Source organism: Andrographis paniculata, unplaced genomic scaffold (assembly GCF_009805555.1).
Source record: "Andrographis paniculata isolate CXL003 unplaced genomic scaffold, ASM980555v1 Contig61END, whole genome shotgun sequence".
Taxonomy (NCBI): domain Eukaryota; kingdom Viridiplantae; phylum Streptophyta; class Magnoliopsida; order Lamiales; family Acanthaceae; genus Andrographis; species Andrographis paniculata.
This window is the reverse complement of record NW_026137597.1, coordinates 1591954-1608284: the sequence shown is the minus strand read 5'-3', so window position 1 is coordinate 1608284 and position 16331 is coordinate 1591954. Positions and strand designations below refer to the sequence as shown.

The 16331-nt window shown below is 34.7% G+C and overlaps 2 protein-coding genes across 2 annotated transcripts; one reads left to right on the top strand and one right to left on the bottom strand.

Moving 5' to 3' along the window:
* Positions 1-237: 237 nt before the first annotated feature.
* Positions 238-2597, top strand: LOC127260359 (putative pentatricopeptide repeat-containing protein At1g12700, mitochondrial). The gene has a single exon (XM_051288085.1). The coding sequence runs from the start codon at positions 450-452 to the stop codon at positions 2277-2279; it is 1830 nt and encodes a 609-aa protein (XP_051144042.1). The 5' UTR covers positions 238-449; the 3' UTR covers positions 2280-2597.
* A 7606-nt stretch (positions 2598-10203) lies between these two features.
* LOC127260271 (uncharacterized) lies at positions 10204-10659 on the bottom strand. Its single transcript, XM_051287979.1, has one exon. The coding sequence runs from the start codon at positions 10657-10659 to the stop codon at positions 10204-10206; it is 456 nt and encodes a 151-aa protein (XP_051143936.1).
* Between the last annotated feature and the right edge of the window lie 5672 nt (positions 10660-16331).

Genomic DNA, 16331 nt, shown 5'->3' with positions numbered 1-16331 from the left:
TCTACAAAATGACATATAGTGTATATATTTTATTCAATTATAATTATTATACTCTCTTTGTCCTAAATAAGGTACAATGTAGGGTGTTTGAGACTGAGGGAGCTGAGTAATTTTTTTTTTATTTATAATTAAAAAAACAAAGAAAAAAAAGAAGGAAACAAAGCCTTCTCAGTGTCCCCCAAACCCAAACAGCCCGCCCCAAGTCACAGCGGAACATGTGTGGTAAGATGACCGGTCCACCCACCAGTGTACAATTTGCGTTTATGTTTTAGCAGAATGGCCCAAAAAGTTTCCCAAACTCAGAGAATGGCACAATATGCAATATTAGCGACGCCGGCGACGGCGACGGCGATTCGATCAATCACTAATCTCCCCTTCTTCATCACGCCCTAATCTAATCTAGTACTTGAGGTCAGAACGCACGCGGTGCTCTTCGTTTCGTTTCCGGAATGAACAACTATGGCTTCAAGCAGGGGAAATTGCCTGTTCTCTATGCAATTGCTTTTACTTCAGCTTCAGGTATTTTCTCTCATTTCAGATTCACATTTCCTCTTGTTTCTCGCTGTCGCTCTTTTAGAACGCACTCTGTGGGGAATTGCGGGAATATTAGTGAGGTGAATCATGCCCTTTATATGTTCGATCAAATTTGTCGAAGAAGGCCTTCTCCCAGGGTCATAGAATTTCATGAATTGTTGTCCTCAGTAGTCAAGTTGAAAGAGTATTCCGTTGCCATTTCTCTTTTTCGAGATATGCGCTGTTTAGGGATTCCGGTCGACGATTATATCCTCAATATTGTCATTAACAGCTATTGCTTCTCTGGCCGGACTGACTGCGCGTTATCCATTCTGGGTTGGTTCTTTAAGCTTGGTCATGCTCCGGATGAGTATGCCTTCACCCCCTTAATCAGGGGTTTGTTTAGAGAAGACCGGATTGCTGAGGCACAAGTTTTGTTTAAAAAAATAGTAAGAGAGAGGTTGTGTAAATTGAGCGTGGTTTTTTATGGGACTGTAGTAAATGGACTTTGCAAGAATGGAAATACTGCTCCAGCTCTTGAACTGATCAAGGCAATGGAAAAAAGTGGTGTTCCAGCGAGCACAAATATTCTAAACATGGTAATTCACAGTTTGTGTCGTGATGGAATTGTTGACGCGGCCTTCAAGATATTCGATGGAATGCCTATGAAAGGTGTCTCTCCTGATTGTTTCACCTACTCTTCTATGATTCTTGGATTATGCAACTTCAATCGATGGGAGGAAGTAAAAAGGATGCTCAAGGAGATGATATGTTGCAAAATCTATCCAAATGTTGTTACGTTTACGACATTGGTTGATGTGATTTGTAAGAAAGGGTTGTTGGATCTGGCAGAGGATGTACTTCATATCATGAGGGGGAAAGGTGTGGATCCTAATGTGGTTTCATATAGCGCATTGATGTATGGATATTGTTTGCAAAGACGAATGGATGAAGCTGAAAAAGTTTTTGATTCAATGGTTTGTAGGAATATATCTCCTAATGCTAACAGCTACAATATTCTGATTCACGGGTATTGCATTGCAAAGAATATAAAAGAAGCTATGCGTGTATTTAATGAGATGTTGCACAATAATTTGAAGCCACATATTGTTACGTACAATGTTTTGTTGAAGGGACTGTTTCATACACACAACATTTCAGCTGCACTGAAACTTCTTGATGATTTGAGGAATGCTGGTATGAAACCCAACTTTTATACTTACTGTGACATGTTACATGGCTTGTGCCAGTATGGGTATGTGGAACAAGCATTAGAGATGTTACATGCATTGGAGCATAATGGTGCATGTCTTCATATTGCTCACTACAATATTGTTATGAATGGGTTGTGCAAAGCCAAGAAACTCAGCATTGCTCTTTCTGTTTTCAATAATCTGCATTGTAGAGGTTTGGAACCGGATGTTGTCACTTATACTATCTTGATGAAAGGGTGTTGCCAGCAGGGATTACTCGAGGAAGCTAAAAGTGTTCTTTCTAATATGAAACAAGCAAAAGTGCTGCCTAATCACATCACCTATAATACTCTCATTCGAGGAATGATGCAGCATGATAAATATGATGATGCAATAGCAGTTTTTGAAGAAATGCATGCAAAAGGATTCTCTCTTGATTCATCTACGGTTTCCTTGCTGCTCAGTCGGCGGACATTTCACGCCACTCTTGTTAGAATAGTTCAGAAGTTTGGTCCGATTACTCTTGGACAAAATTTTGGAGTGAAAAAAAAGACACAGTTGATGAGAAAGTAGAGATCATTTGTTGGTTTTTGCAGAGTCTGCAATTAATGTATGCATTAGTAAATACATTTGTAAGCTAATCATTGTCATGTAGATCTTGATCATGTATGTGTGTATGTACAGGTGTGTTTGCTTATATGGTTTGGCACATACAGCAGCAGCAGTAGTAGTAGTGCAGGCTGTTCTTAGAATGTATTAGTGGTTTTATAGTTTTCCATGAGAATATATATGATACATTAACTAAGAGCAGCATTTGAGGGAGGAATGGAGTTGAATGTTAATTTCTGCTCTGCTCAATTATATATAATACATATTTATATTTATGTTATGTATTCTGAATTGGACAATTGATCTTGATTTCAGTATGTGGTTAACTATTTTGATTTGGTTTAACATGTAGCCGATGTGTGTTTGCATATTGGACTTGCATTCGGATGTATTTCCTAGATATTCGCTATGTATTTTTGGAGAAAATCAGCATGATACTATCGTGTAAGGCATCAACACCGTAGTGGAAGTTTATAAATATATAAGACATTTATATTTTACCTAGATTGTTTCACTTGGATAGTTTATTTTATAGTCATGTGGTCGCCATCTAAGTATAATATATCTATCATTCCCACACTCATAGTGCTATTGAGTAGCCTCTCAAAATATAAGAATTGTATCTATAAGATTATGGTATTGAATGCAATCCTATTTGACAATTAGTTGAGTTTTGTTAATTATTAATCCCCGCATCTAAAAGTATGTACCCCCTCTATCCGTCAAATTTAATCTCACTTTCTTTTTGCTTATTTACAACAAATATTATTAACTTTATTATATTCTTTTTCTTCATTTGCTTTATTTTTTAACTAAATTTTCAAAAATACCTCCAATTACCTATCACTTTTTCAATAAAATATTTATTTTTTTTAAACTCCGTGCCCGACCCAAGTGTGCTAATTTTAATGGACGAAGGGAGTATTTATTTCTGACGTGAAATTTAAGAAATAACAGTATTTTAATTGTAGTGAGTAGTTAAAAATAAGATAATTATGTTTTTGCTTTTTTTTTTAAATAATGATGTAATAGTAAAATATGATATTTGTAGAAGAAAAAAAAAGTTATGTTTATAGTTATTGAAAAAAAGAAGATGATTACTTTGTCATTTGACAACCCAAAATAAAAATGTGTATACATTATGGTGGACGAAGAAATTAAATAATATTGATTTAAGAATATTTTGATGTAAAAAATGAAAAATTAATCGTTAATGAAATTTATATTAATTTAAGAGCGGATAAAAATATAACCGTAGGATTCATCTTTTAAAAAATATTATTTTTAAATTATCTACCTAATTATGGATGTCAAATGGGGCGGGTTAGTCCCGGACCCGCCCCAGACCATTCTTAATGGGGCGGGTTCGGGTCTAAATAATATGTTTTGGGGCGGGTGTGGATTTGAAATTTTAAACCCGGCCGGGTTCGAGGCGGGTTACGGGTTTTACTAAAAACCCGCCCCAACCCGGACCCGGACTCGAATCCGGATATTTTTTAAAATTATTATAACTAATATATATATATATATTTATATAATAAAAATATATGACTTATTTATTTAAATAATTTTAAATATAAAATTCAATTAGTTGTCTGCTCTAAATAATTTTTTAAAATTATTATACCTAATATATGTATATTTTAATATTTACATAATAAAAATATATTATTTATTTATTTAAATAATTTTGAACATAAAAATCAATTAGTTGGCTAACCAGCCCTAAATTCCTAATTTTTTTCCCGCTTTTTAAACCGCGCAGCTGTCTTCCATCATCATCTACTTGTCTTCTGCCGACCACCACCAGCCGCCAGCGCCACCGCCGGTTGTTTTAGTATTCGATTGTTAAAAAATATTTATTATTATATATTTTTTAAAAAAAAGGGTTTGCCGGGTTAGCTCCGAACCCGCATAATATTTTCTAGCAGGGCGGGTCTCGGGGCCTGCAGAACCCGTCTCAAACCCGCCCCGTTGACATCCCTACAGCCCCATCCGATCTCCACTTCTTCGTCACACCCTCATCTAATCTAATCTCCATGTCAGAACGCACGCGGTGCTCCTCGTTTCGTTTACGGAATGAACTACTATGGCTTCAAGCAGGGGAAATATCCTGTTCTCTATGCAACTGCTTTCACGTCAGCTTCAGGTATTTTCTCTCGTTTCCGATTCATGATTCCTCTTCTTTCTCCCTATCGTCCTTTTAGAACGCACTATGTGGGGAACAAACATGAATATGCTAAACTCGGTCATTCATAGTTTGTGCAGTGATGGATTTTTGATGCAGCGTTCAAGATATTATATGAAATGCCTAAGAAAGGCGTCTCGCCCGATGTTTTTACCTACAATTATTTGATTCTAACTTGAATAGATAGGATGAAGCAAAAATGATGCTCAAGGAGATGATATGTTGCAAAATCTGTCCGGATGTTGTTACGTTTACTACATTGATTAATGAAAAAGTTTTTGATTCAATGGCTTGTAGGAATATATCTCCTGATGCTAAGAGCTACAATATTCTAATTCATGGGTTTTGCATGATGAAGAATATGAAAGAGGCTAAGCTGTGTATATAATGAGATGTTGCACAATAATTTGAAGCCAAGTATTGCTACATATAATGTTCTGTTTAATAAATGGGACTGTTCAACTGCACTGAAGCTATTTGATATATGGTTTGAAGAATGGCTCGTGCCGTTGTGGGTATGTCGAACAAGCATTACAGATGTTACTTGCATTGGAGGATACAGATGGGTTGTGCAAAGGGAAAAACTCATGAAACATTGCTCTTTATGTTTTCAATAATCTGTATTATAGAGGTTTGGTACCCGGTATTGTCACTTATAATAAAAGGATGTTTCGAGCAGAGATTACTCACTCGAGGAAGCTAAAAGTAGTATTCTTTCAAAAATGAAGCATGCAAAAGTACTACCCGGTCACATTCACATCACCTATAATGCTCTCATTATGTTTATATAGTTACTATGATGATGATCCAGAGGTAGTTTGTGAAGAAATGTATGGAAGAGGATTCTCCCTTGATTCGTCTTGCTGCTCAACTTGAGGGAATTTCATGCCACTCTTCTGAACATAGTTCATAAGTTTGGTTCGATTACTCTTCGAAAAAATTTTGAATGAAGTGAAAAAAAGGTCAGCACCGGAGCCGGCTTAATGAGAAAGTAGTGATTATTTGTTGGTTTTTGCAGCCGTCTAATTTATCTATACATAATGCAATATGATATAAATATAAGTGTACTACGTAGCATTTACGCGGTACTTATGAAAACATTATGTAGGCATGTTGTGGATATTTTTTATTGGTCCATGAAATCTAGTTATATATATATGTTGGAACTTATCAGAAATTGCACCCTAAGCTCAGCATCTACCGTGTTGTAATAATTGAGATAAGAAAATATAGCTAAATAAATCTAACCTTATTTCATTAGCGCTGTTGGATTCGGATCTGCAAATTAACGGGTTTCTGCCTTTACTCTCACGATGAGATATGAAAAGTATTGGATATTGCGTCTAGACCTGGGATCACAACCCTATTTATATCCCTTATTATTAATTAGCCTCATCATCCAATTAATAAATTACCGAGTTTCTATTTAGGCCAAATAAATTAATAAATAACTTAATATAAGCTTAATCTGACTAATAGCCCAAATAATTACATTTAAACCAAAATTAAATTTTTAATCCAACAATATGTACAAAATCTTGATGAAAGATACACACAAGCATTTATTGCATTGCTATCTTGTAAATCTCTCTATATTTATATCATACATTCATATATATATAAGACTTATACACACAACACACTCACTTATACATACATAAATATATATTTATATTGTTATATAATATATAATAAATATAATATAGTTGGTAGGTACAATAATATAAGTATAATATATGTGAATGTGTGTGACAATTAATGTATCTAATATATAAAGATATATATAGATATATGGAGAGAGAGGCAGTGGGAGAGAGGCAGTGGAGGAGATTGATCCGAATTGTCTGTGTTTTCTCTTTTTTTTATCCATTCAACCTATACACATATATATAGGGTAAGAAACCTACTACAAAACATCCACATTACACCTACGTCGACAAATCGTATATACTTGCAAGGTGATACGATAGACATACATGTACATAACACTCCCTCTTGGATGTTTTATACAAAGAATGTGCCTCGTTAAAACCTTACTATGAAAAAATCATGTGGGAAAAAATCATAGTGAAGGAAAAAGAGTACATCATTCTTGTATTAATGCGCTCCCCCTGTTTTGGACTTTATTTGATGTCTTTCATCCGACGCATTCTAATTCCTTGCACCAGTTTGTTGAATGTTGCACTCGGTAGTGCCTTTGTAAATAAATCTGCAAAATTTTCAGACAATCGAATTTTTTGCACATCAATTTCACCACTTTTCTGAAAATCGTGAGTGAAAAAGAACTTCGGAGATATGTGCTTTGTCCGATCGCCTTTAATATATCCTCCCTTTAATTGAGCTAGACAAGCTGCATTATCTTCAAATAATATTGTAGGAGGTAATACATCATCAGAAATCAAGCCACAATTTTTCTGAATATGATGAGTCATAGACCTCAACCAAACACATTCACGACTGGCTTCATGAATTGCTAAAACCTCAGCATGATTTGAAGAAGTAGCTGTTATTGTCTATTTAGTCGATCTCCAAGAGATTGCGGTTCCACCACAAGTAAATAAATAGCCAGTTTGAGATTTTGCTTTGTGCAGATAAGACAAATAAACCGAGGTCATGAGTTCCCTGAAGATAACGAAAAATGTGCTTGATACCATTCCAATGGCGCTTTGTGGGGGATGCGCTAAACCTGGCCAGTAGATTTACTGAAAAAGATATATCTGGTCTGGTACAATCTGCAAGGTACATTAATGCGCCAATAGCGCTGAGATATGGTGCCTCGGGGCCAAGTATTTCTTCATTTTCTTCTCTTGGCCTAAATGGATCTTTACTGGGATCAAGGGATCTGACCACCATTGGTGTACTCAGAGAGTGAGATTTATCCATGTAAAATTGTTTTAATACCTTTTGGGTATATGTGGATTGATGGATAAATATTCCATTGTTCATATGATCCACCTGTAATTCCAGACAATATTTTGTCTTTCCAAAATCTTTGATCTCAAATTCTTTCTTTAGATATTCAACTGCAATTTGGGTCTCTTCTGGAGTTCCAATTAAATTGAGATCATCAACATATATAGCAATAATGACAAAATTTGATCCATTTTTCTTTATAAAGACGCATGGGCATATTGGATCATTAGTATAACCTTCTTTTATTAAACATTCGCTCAGACGGTTATATCACATTCGCCCTGATTGTTTAAGTCTATACAATGACCTTTTCAATTTGATGGAATATGATTCCCTTGGGTTTAATTTGTACGCTTCAGGCATATTGAATCCCTCAGGGACTTTCGTATAAATATCATTATCCAATGAGCCATAAAGATATGCAGTGACTACGTCTAAAAGACGCATATCGAGTTTTTCTCACACTGCTAGGCTCACAAGGTATCTAAATGTTATTCCATCAACAACTGGAGAGTACGTTTCATCAAAATCTACTCCAGGCCTTTGTGAGAATCCCTGAGCTACAAGACGGGTTTTATATCTCACAATCTCATTATGCTCATTTCTTTTTCGTACAAACACCCATTTGTATCCAACTGGTTTTATACCATCTGGTGTTTGAACAATTGGTCCGAAGACCTCTCTTTTGTTTAATGAGTGAAGCTCTGATTGAATCGCATGTTTCCATTCATTTTGGCCAGTCATTTCTTTGCCGATATTCATGAACCGATTTTGGCTCTGGATCCTCGTTTTCTTCCATTATATCAAGTGCTAAATTGTATGCGAATGCATTATCAATAATTGCCTCTTTACGGTTCCAACATTTTCTTGAAGTAATATAGTTAATTGAGTTTTCAATAATCTCATCATGTTCTTCAAGATCGTGCTCTTTTGGAGCAATTATTTCAGGGTTGACTTCCTCGTTAGATGAGGTTTATCAATGTCATTCCTGATATTTTCATGATTATCATCATTAATTTCTCTTTTCTTTCGAGGGTGTTTATCTTTGGAACCGAGTGGTCTACCACGCTTTAAGCGTGTCGTTGATTCATTAGCACTTGTAATTTGTCCATCAGGGACAATTATTTTAGCCGGAGCATTAGCAGCTTGGATATATGATCGAGTGACTTTGCTCGAGTCATTGAATGCATCCGGTAACTGATTTGCAATATTTTGCAAATGTATAATGCGTTGAATTTCTAGTTCACACTGCTTTGTACGAGGATCACAAAAATTCAATGGGATTTTCCAATTAATATCCCTTTTCGGTTCATTTCTGTCTTCCCCTAATGTCGGAAAATATGATTCGTCAAAATGACAATCTGCAAATCTTACAGTGAATAAATCACCCGTCATAGGCTCAAGATATTTTATAATTGATGGTGATTCATATCCAACATAAATGCCAAATCTACGTTGATGACCCATTTTTGTACGTTTGGGGGGTGGAATAGGGACATAAATAGCACACCCGAAAATACGTAGATGAGATATATTTGGTTTATGACCAAATACTAACTGCATTGGGGAATAACTATGATAGCTTGTCGGCCTCATTCTTATAAGTGTTCCTGCATGTAAGATTGCATGCCCCCAAGCTAAAAGGGGCAACTTAGACCTCATCAGTAATGGTCTAGAAATCAATTGCAATATTTTAATAAGTGATTCTGCCAGGCCATTTTGTGTATGAACATGAGCAACTGGGTGCTCTACATTAATTCCAATCGACATGCAATAATCATCAAATGCATTCGATGTATATTCACCAGCATTATCCAGACGTATAGTCTTAATTGGATTATCGGGGAATTGTGCCCGTAATTTAATAATTTGGGCAAGCAATCTCGCAAATGCCATATTGCGAGTAGATAATAAACAGACATGTGACCATCTGGTAGATGCATCAATAAGCACCATAAAATATTTAAATAGCCCACACGGAGAGTCTCTTGGTCCACATATATCCCCGTGTATTGTTTCCAAAAATGTAGGTGATTCAATACCTACTTTAGCTGGCGATGGCCTGGTTATCAATTTTCCCTGAGTGCAAGCAACACATGTTAACTCATTTGAGTTTAACACTTTTTGATCTTTTAATGAATGGCCATGCGAATTCTCAATTATTCGCCTCATCATTATACTGCCAGGATGCCCAAGGCGATCGTGCCATATTTGAAAATCGGTAGTCTTTTGATCTACCGTGAAGTGCGTTTCAAAAACACCTAATCTGGCATAATATAAGCCAATAGAGAGTGAGGGTAATCTCTCAATAATGCATTTCCTTTTATCAATGATATTGGTGATCAGTAAAAATTCACCATCGGTATCACTCATAGTTTCAATGTAATAACCATTTTTCCGAATGTCATGAAAGCTCAGTAGATTTCTTCGAGCTTTAGTGGCCAACAGTGCATACTGTATCACAATTTTCGTCCCCGCGGGGAGAAATATAATGGCTTCTCCAGAGCCTTCAATTAATTTCGCAACTGCCACTTATTGTATTGAAATTCATTCTTTCCCTTTTCAAATGGGAGAAATATTTTTCGTGTTTCAATATAGTATGTGTCGTTGCACTGTCAATGAAACACATATTTGCATCATTTTGATTGGCATCCATTTAACCTTCAAATATAAGTAAACGTTGTGTTAATAAAGGCAGATATAAGTATTACAAAATACATTACAAAAAGGTAATATGCGATAATTTAAATATTACAAAACATAATGTAAAATGACATAATATGTCTATCACTGGGGGTTTGCTGGATCTACGACAAAATCCGCTATATCAAGATGTGTTGTGTCGTAATCCAAAAGATCATCATCGGGGTCGTCATCGTTATCAACGTGATTAGTCTCGACCTCCTTCCCTTTTTTCTGCAGTGAGGCTTGATAAAGGTCGGCAAGGTGTTTGGCTGTTCTGCAAGTATTGGCCCAATGGCCTTCAATGCCACACCGATTACAACTGCCGATTTGCCTCTTTCCTTGTTTAGGCTTTTCGGCTATATCCCCATGTTGGGGTTTATTCTGCATCCTGTTAACGTCAAAACTGTGGCGATTGTAAGGGGTATATCGACCGTGTTGACTCTCACGACCGCGACCACGTCCACGGCCTCTACCACGTCCTTGGCCTTGTTCAGAAAATGTCACGTTCGCTTCAGGGAATTGACTGGAACCAGTGGGCCGGGACTGATGATTTTTCATCAGTAACTCATTATTTTGCTCAGCTAATAAAAGACATGCAATGAGCTGTGAGTACTTTTGAAAGTTTTTCTCACGATACTGCTGTTGCAGCACAACATTCGAAGCATAAAAGGTAGAGAGTCTTCTCCAATTTATCATTTTTAGTAACATTTTCTCCACAGAGTTTCAACTGAGATGTAATCTGATGGATAGCAGAGTTGTACTCTGTAACAGTTTTAAAATCCTGAACCGCAGGTTAAGCCAATCATGTCGGGCTTTGGGGAGAGTGATATATTTCAAGTGTCCAAATCTCTCCCTCAATTCATTCCACAAATCTAGTGGATCTTTCACCGTCAAATATTCAGACTGTAGAGGAATGTCCAAATGATGACGGATGAAAATTATAGCCTTAGCCTGATCTTGGCTTGTAGCCGCATTTTCACTGGCAATTGTATGAACAAGGCCCATAGAAACCAGATGCATTTCTACATCCAGGGACCAAGTCAGAAAATTATTGCCGGTGAGAGACAGAGGTTTAAAAGAAAATTTTGCAAGATTTTCCATAGTATAGAAAATAGATAATATAGATAGTATAAAAATAAAACTTACCAAAAATAAAATAGGCAAGAGCCTCGTGCTGATAACGTATTATATAATATATAATAATATAATATAGTTGGTAAGTATAATAATATAAGTATAATATATATGAATGTGTGTGACAATTAATGTATCTAATATATAAAGATATATATAGATATACGGAGAGAGAGGCAGTGGAGGAGATTGATCCGAATTGTCTATGTTTTCTCTTTTTTTCTCCATTCAACCTATATATATATAGGGTAAGGAACCTACTAAAAAACATCCACATTACACCTACGTCGATAAATCGTATATATTTACAAAGTGATACGATAGACATACGTGTGCATAACATATATATCATTCTTACAAACTTACTTATATTTTTATATATTATATTATATTTATTATATAACACAATACTGTTTTTTAAGCTAATGAATATTACTCTTATATATTTTCATGTAGATCTTGATCATGTATGTATAGGTGTGTTTGCTTCTAGGGTGTGTATGGTACACAAATTGACAACAAATAAATAAAATTTGAGAAATGTTTTTATTTGTCTTCTATATTTAGAGAAATAGAGAGAAATAAATATAGCAGTATGTATATTTTTTATTTTTTTATTATTTAATTTTTATAATTTTTTTAATATTATATTATTTTAATTTTACAAAAATCATATTTAATTTATTATTTAAATATTTAATTTTTATAATTATATAAAAAATTATACTAAAATCTGATTTACAAAACATAGTACACCGTTCGTCTCTAAAGATCTCATATGTCATTGTACTTAACATTAAAAATATTTTTATATTTGTATAATTTTTTTTGTACAAAGTATTATAAGACACTAATAGAAGTATTTTTGCATTTTTTTCTTAATTTGTACTACATTTTGATATAATAATTAATTTGAAAGATAACAGACAAAAAGTAAATGGAACCTTTAGAGCCGGACGAAAATAGTATATATTTTTCTTTTTTCTAAAAAAAAAAATCACCAAAAATATGTATATTAATTCTCATTATCTTTCCTTAGAAGCAGCATTTGAGGATTGGAGTTGAATGTTATTTTCATGTTTTGCTCAGTTATATCTACAATATATATATATATATATATATATATTTGAATTGGACGTTTCAGCTTGATTAGATTACTTGGCTTGATTTAACATAGAGTGCAATGTGTGTTTGGATATAGGTTACGGACTTGCATCGGGGATATATTAGAAGTTCGAATCAAATATGTTTTGACATAATATAAGTACAACTTTGATATGCTATTTTTAAATAAAAATATAATTATTAATATAATCATCTGTTCATTCAACATATTATTAAAAAAATACAAATTTATACACATTAATATAATATATATTATTCACTCATAAAAATACAAATATATATATTATTCACTTATAAAAAAATCAACAATTCAACTCAAAACATTATTTTTAATATTATCAACACAGATTTCTATAGCACACACAATGAACAGACTGAATATTTTAAATAATTAAATATTTAAATTAATATTTTTTAAAAATGAAAATCAGGCAGAGGCATAGACCCAAACAAGAATGGTATCGTGATTTATGGATATAAGCTTACTACAATTTAACATTATTAATATATAAGACATATTCCCCGTTTTACCTATATTAATTCACTTATAATAGTCTCCGGTCCGGGTATGGTCTATTCTATGATTCCGGACCCTTCTGAATTTTTGTTAGCCGTTGGAACTTGGAATCCTGGGTTTTCGTTGCCGTTGGATGATTGAAATAATCAACTAAAATTGTTTGTTTGGGTAAATATGTCACTTGCTTTAAATAATAATTAAGACATCGATTCAATTGTGCATAAATAAGGGTGAGCATTCGGATTTTCGGTTCGAATTTTGCCAAATTCGAATCGATCCAAAAATCCAAAATTTTGGCAAAAAGAAATCTGAATCGATTCGAAATAATGCAAACTTGAACTCCCAGGTGAGTACCAAGTTCATGCTACCTTTAATGTTTTTTACTTAAGCCCTTTTGATGAAGCTGATGAATATCTTATTGGGGAGAACAAAAAAACTTTTCAAGAATGGGGGACTGACGCGGATGTCAAATCTTCAAGGATTCAGATGCCCCTGGGACCCATCACTCGAAGTCGAGTTCGTTAGTTTCAGGAATCCGTCACTGTATTGACCTGATGATGTTTAATGGAAAATCAATTTAAAGATGATACTTGGAGATTACTTAGCTCTCACATGACACTACTCCAATAAGACCTGCAAGAATCGGAATTGAAAGATCAAGAAAATCGATCATTTTGGAAGATTATTAAAGGAATCGCTAATTATGTAAGATTATCAAGGGAATCACAAATTATGGAAGATTATCAAGAAAATCATCACTTATAGAAACTTTTAGAAGTTATCTTAGTATATATATTTTCTTTCTATTATAAGTTTCCATATAGTATAATTTCATATTTAGAGATTTCTTCATTATTTATTTTCTTATTTAAATATTTTTCTGATAGTTAGACTTACGTTTTGGTTCATTTTCTTTATTATTTGTTTCCTTTTATTTTGTTTAAAGATCTTTATAAAAGGTCTTTGGCTATCATTGTATAGATACAATTTACATCTTGAAGCAAATTTCATTTTTTATAATTTTTTTTAGTGTTGGGAGTCTCAAATTGGATCTTTGGAGTAATTTCATTGGTTCGTCACTTTCAATCATTTGCAGTGTAATTTAGCCTATTTTTTGTATTTTATCGTATGATTTTGATTTTCAATCCAAGACTTATTATCGTGGTTGGTTATCATCCAAGTTAATTCACATTCTTTGCATTATATTTTCTTCTTCATTCTCCTTTCTTTCATTTATATTATGAAAATTTATTGGTTTCATTGAATTTTTGGATAAGGAAAAACTTATGTGTATAATTATACACAGTTGAGCCGTGTCAGTATTTACGAGAGAAATTTGTATTGCAAGAATATCACAATCTTCGTCAATTACCGTTGAAAGCATTGAAGGCCAAACAGCTGCACCACAAAGTGCAGACTACTCAGCAGCAACGCGCACATCATGCACCCCACTTTATTCAAGAACAAGGTGATAAACCACCTTCCGACAAAGATATGAATGACATTTGCCTTGCTGAATTTACACAAAGAAAGACGTATGCTCCACTTTGAAAGCCTTCAAGAAAAAAGAAGTCACTCCGAAGAGGCGGTACACATTTGATATTGCAAAGTCGGAACAAATGTTTGAACATTTATTAAAAGCCAAACAACTTCGGCTGAAAAAAGGACATTGGATTCCATCTGTGAGGAGCTTAAACAATTTTTTTTTTTGTAAATGGCATGAGTTTTCGGCCACACGGTTGGGAATTGTATTGGGTTTCGAAATGCGTTACAAAAGGCAATTAAATAAAGCCGATTACGCCTTGCTGATTGGACAGATATGAAAATAGACATTTATCCGTTTCCCGTTCCTACAAACGCAACAAAAATTCATCCTAATAAAGAGCAACAACCATAAATTTCGATGGAAGAAAATTTTAGAAGCTATTTGTGCCGCGCAAACCGGTTCTCAAACATTTAGGGGAAGCTTATCATCCTCTACGTCAAACTCTCGTATAAGTCAAATTGCACCTATGAATACTGTCACAGAAGTAATCTTCGAGAAAGATGGAGAAATTTAGTGAGTCTCTTCGGTAAATAAATCGTAATCACTCGACGTCCAACTCAATGACCGGAAAGAGCTCCAATTGATGGCAGGTGGGTTATTAATCAACCTCTTAAAAAGTACCACACCTAACCGGACTCCAACAATGGTGCAGGCAACGTTGGCGTCAAGCAACAAGGTTGAGAAATAAACAAGGATCAAAACAAAGTTCTAGTAAATCAATAACTACCGTTGTACTTTTGGAAACGTAGAAAAAAGGTCTTGGACAAATTTTAAATTAAACGCGAGCTCGACATCTAGTTGAGATAGTTCCCAAGCAGTTTGTTCGATCACAAAATTTTCAGCATCTCATAAAGAATAAAAAATAATGGATACCAAAGCAGTAGACCAACGATACGAGAGCTACTTCACACAATGATGATTTTCATATTGTAGATCATCAAGAAACAGGCCGCACCAACCTACGTTTAATTCCAAATGAGCGCAAGAAATGGAGGTTAAGCCACCAAGCGGAAATGAGCACTTTACAAGTGACAACGAATAAAGAGAAAGGCAAAGGCAAAGCGCCGATGATTACGCCTGATCCGGAGAAGCTGAGGGAAGGACCGAGGAGCGACACCTCTGATAAGGATAATTTTTATGAGGAAAATTTTATTGTTATTGTTTCAGACCAAGATCTTAATCGTGCACTTCGGTTTCAGGGTGACTTTGTGATAAATACCATCGGATTTTTGCCTGCCGAGTTCATCACCCCTCGTGATCAGCCCCAATTGTTAAAAGAAGATATTTGGATAGAAGATGACGGTCCTGTTTTTTGGTTAATGAAGGATATTCCAATTGAAGAGGTAGCCCCCGAAGCCATGATTTCTAGAAACTGATGGAGAGCGAAACATACCATTTAAAGCCTTGGTTTCTCATTGTTGCACTCGATGGCCGTCGGATCAGTAAAGTGTTGATTGATGGTGGGGCATCGATCAAAATAATGACGCTTTCAATTTTTTGGAAATTAGAAATAATCGCAACGACTTAGTGTTGACCAAAATGCGTACTACCGATTTCACCAGTAACACACATAAAACCATTGGCGTGGTGATTGTAGAAGTGGCTATAGGATCAAGAAAGGACCCGATGGCTTTCTTTCGCATTGAAGGAAGCCTACATATTCAGAAATCCTTGGACGAGAGTGGATTTATACTTCTCAGTCTGTTCCATCGAATCTACACCAATGTGTAATGTTTTGGAAAAGAGATCACGTTAAAGTCATCAAAGTGGAATCAGATCCATTAATGGAAGTACCGCATTAGAAGCAATTTTCTATTCTCTAAAAGTATTTTCTTTATCCATGATATTGCAAGGATCTGAATTATGGGATGAATGACGTTGAGAGATTCTGAAGTTCGTGTTGGAAGA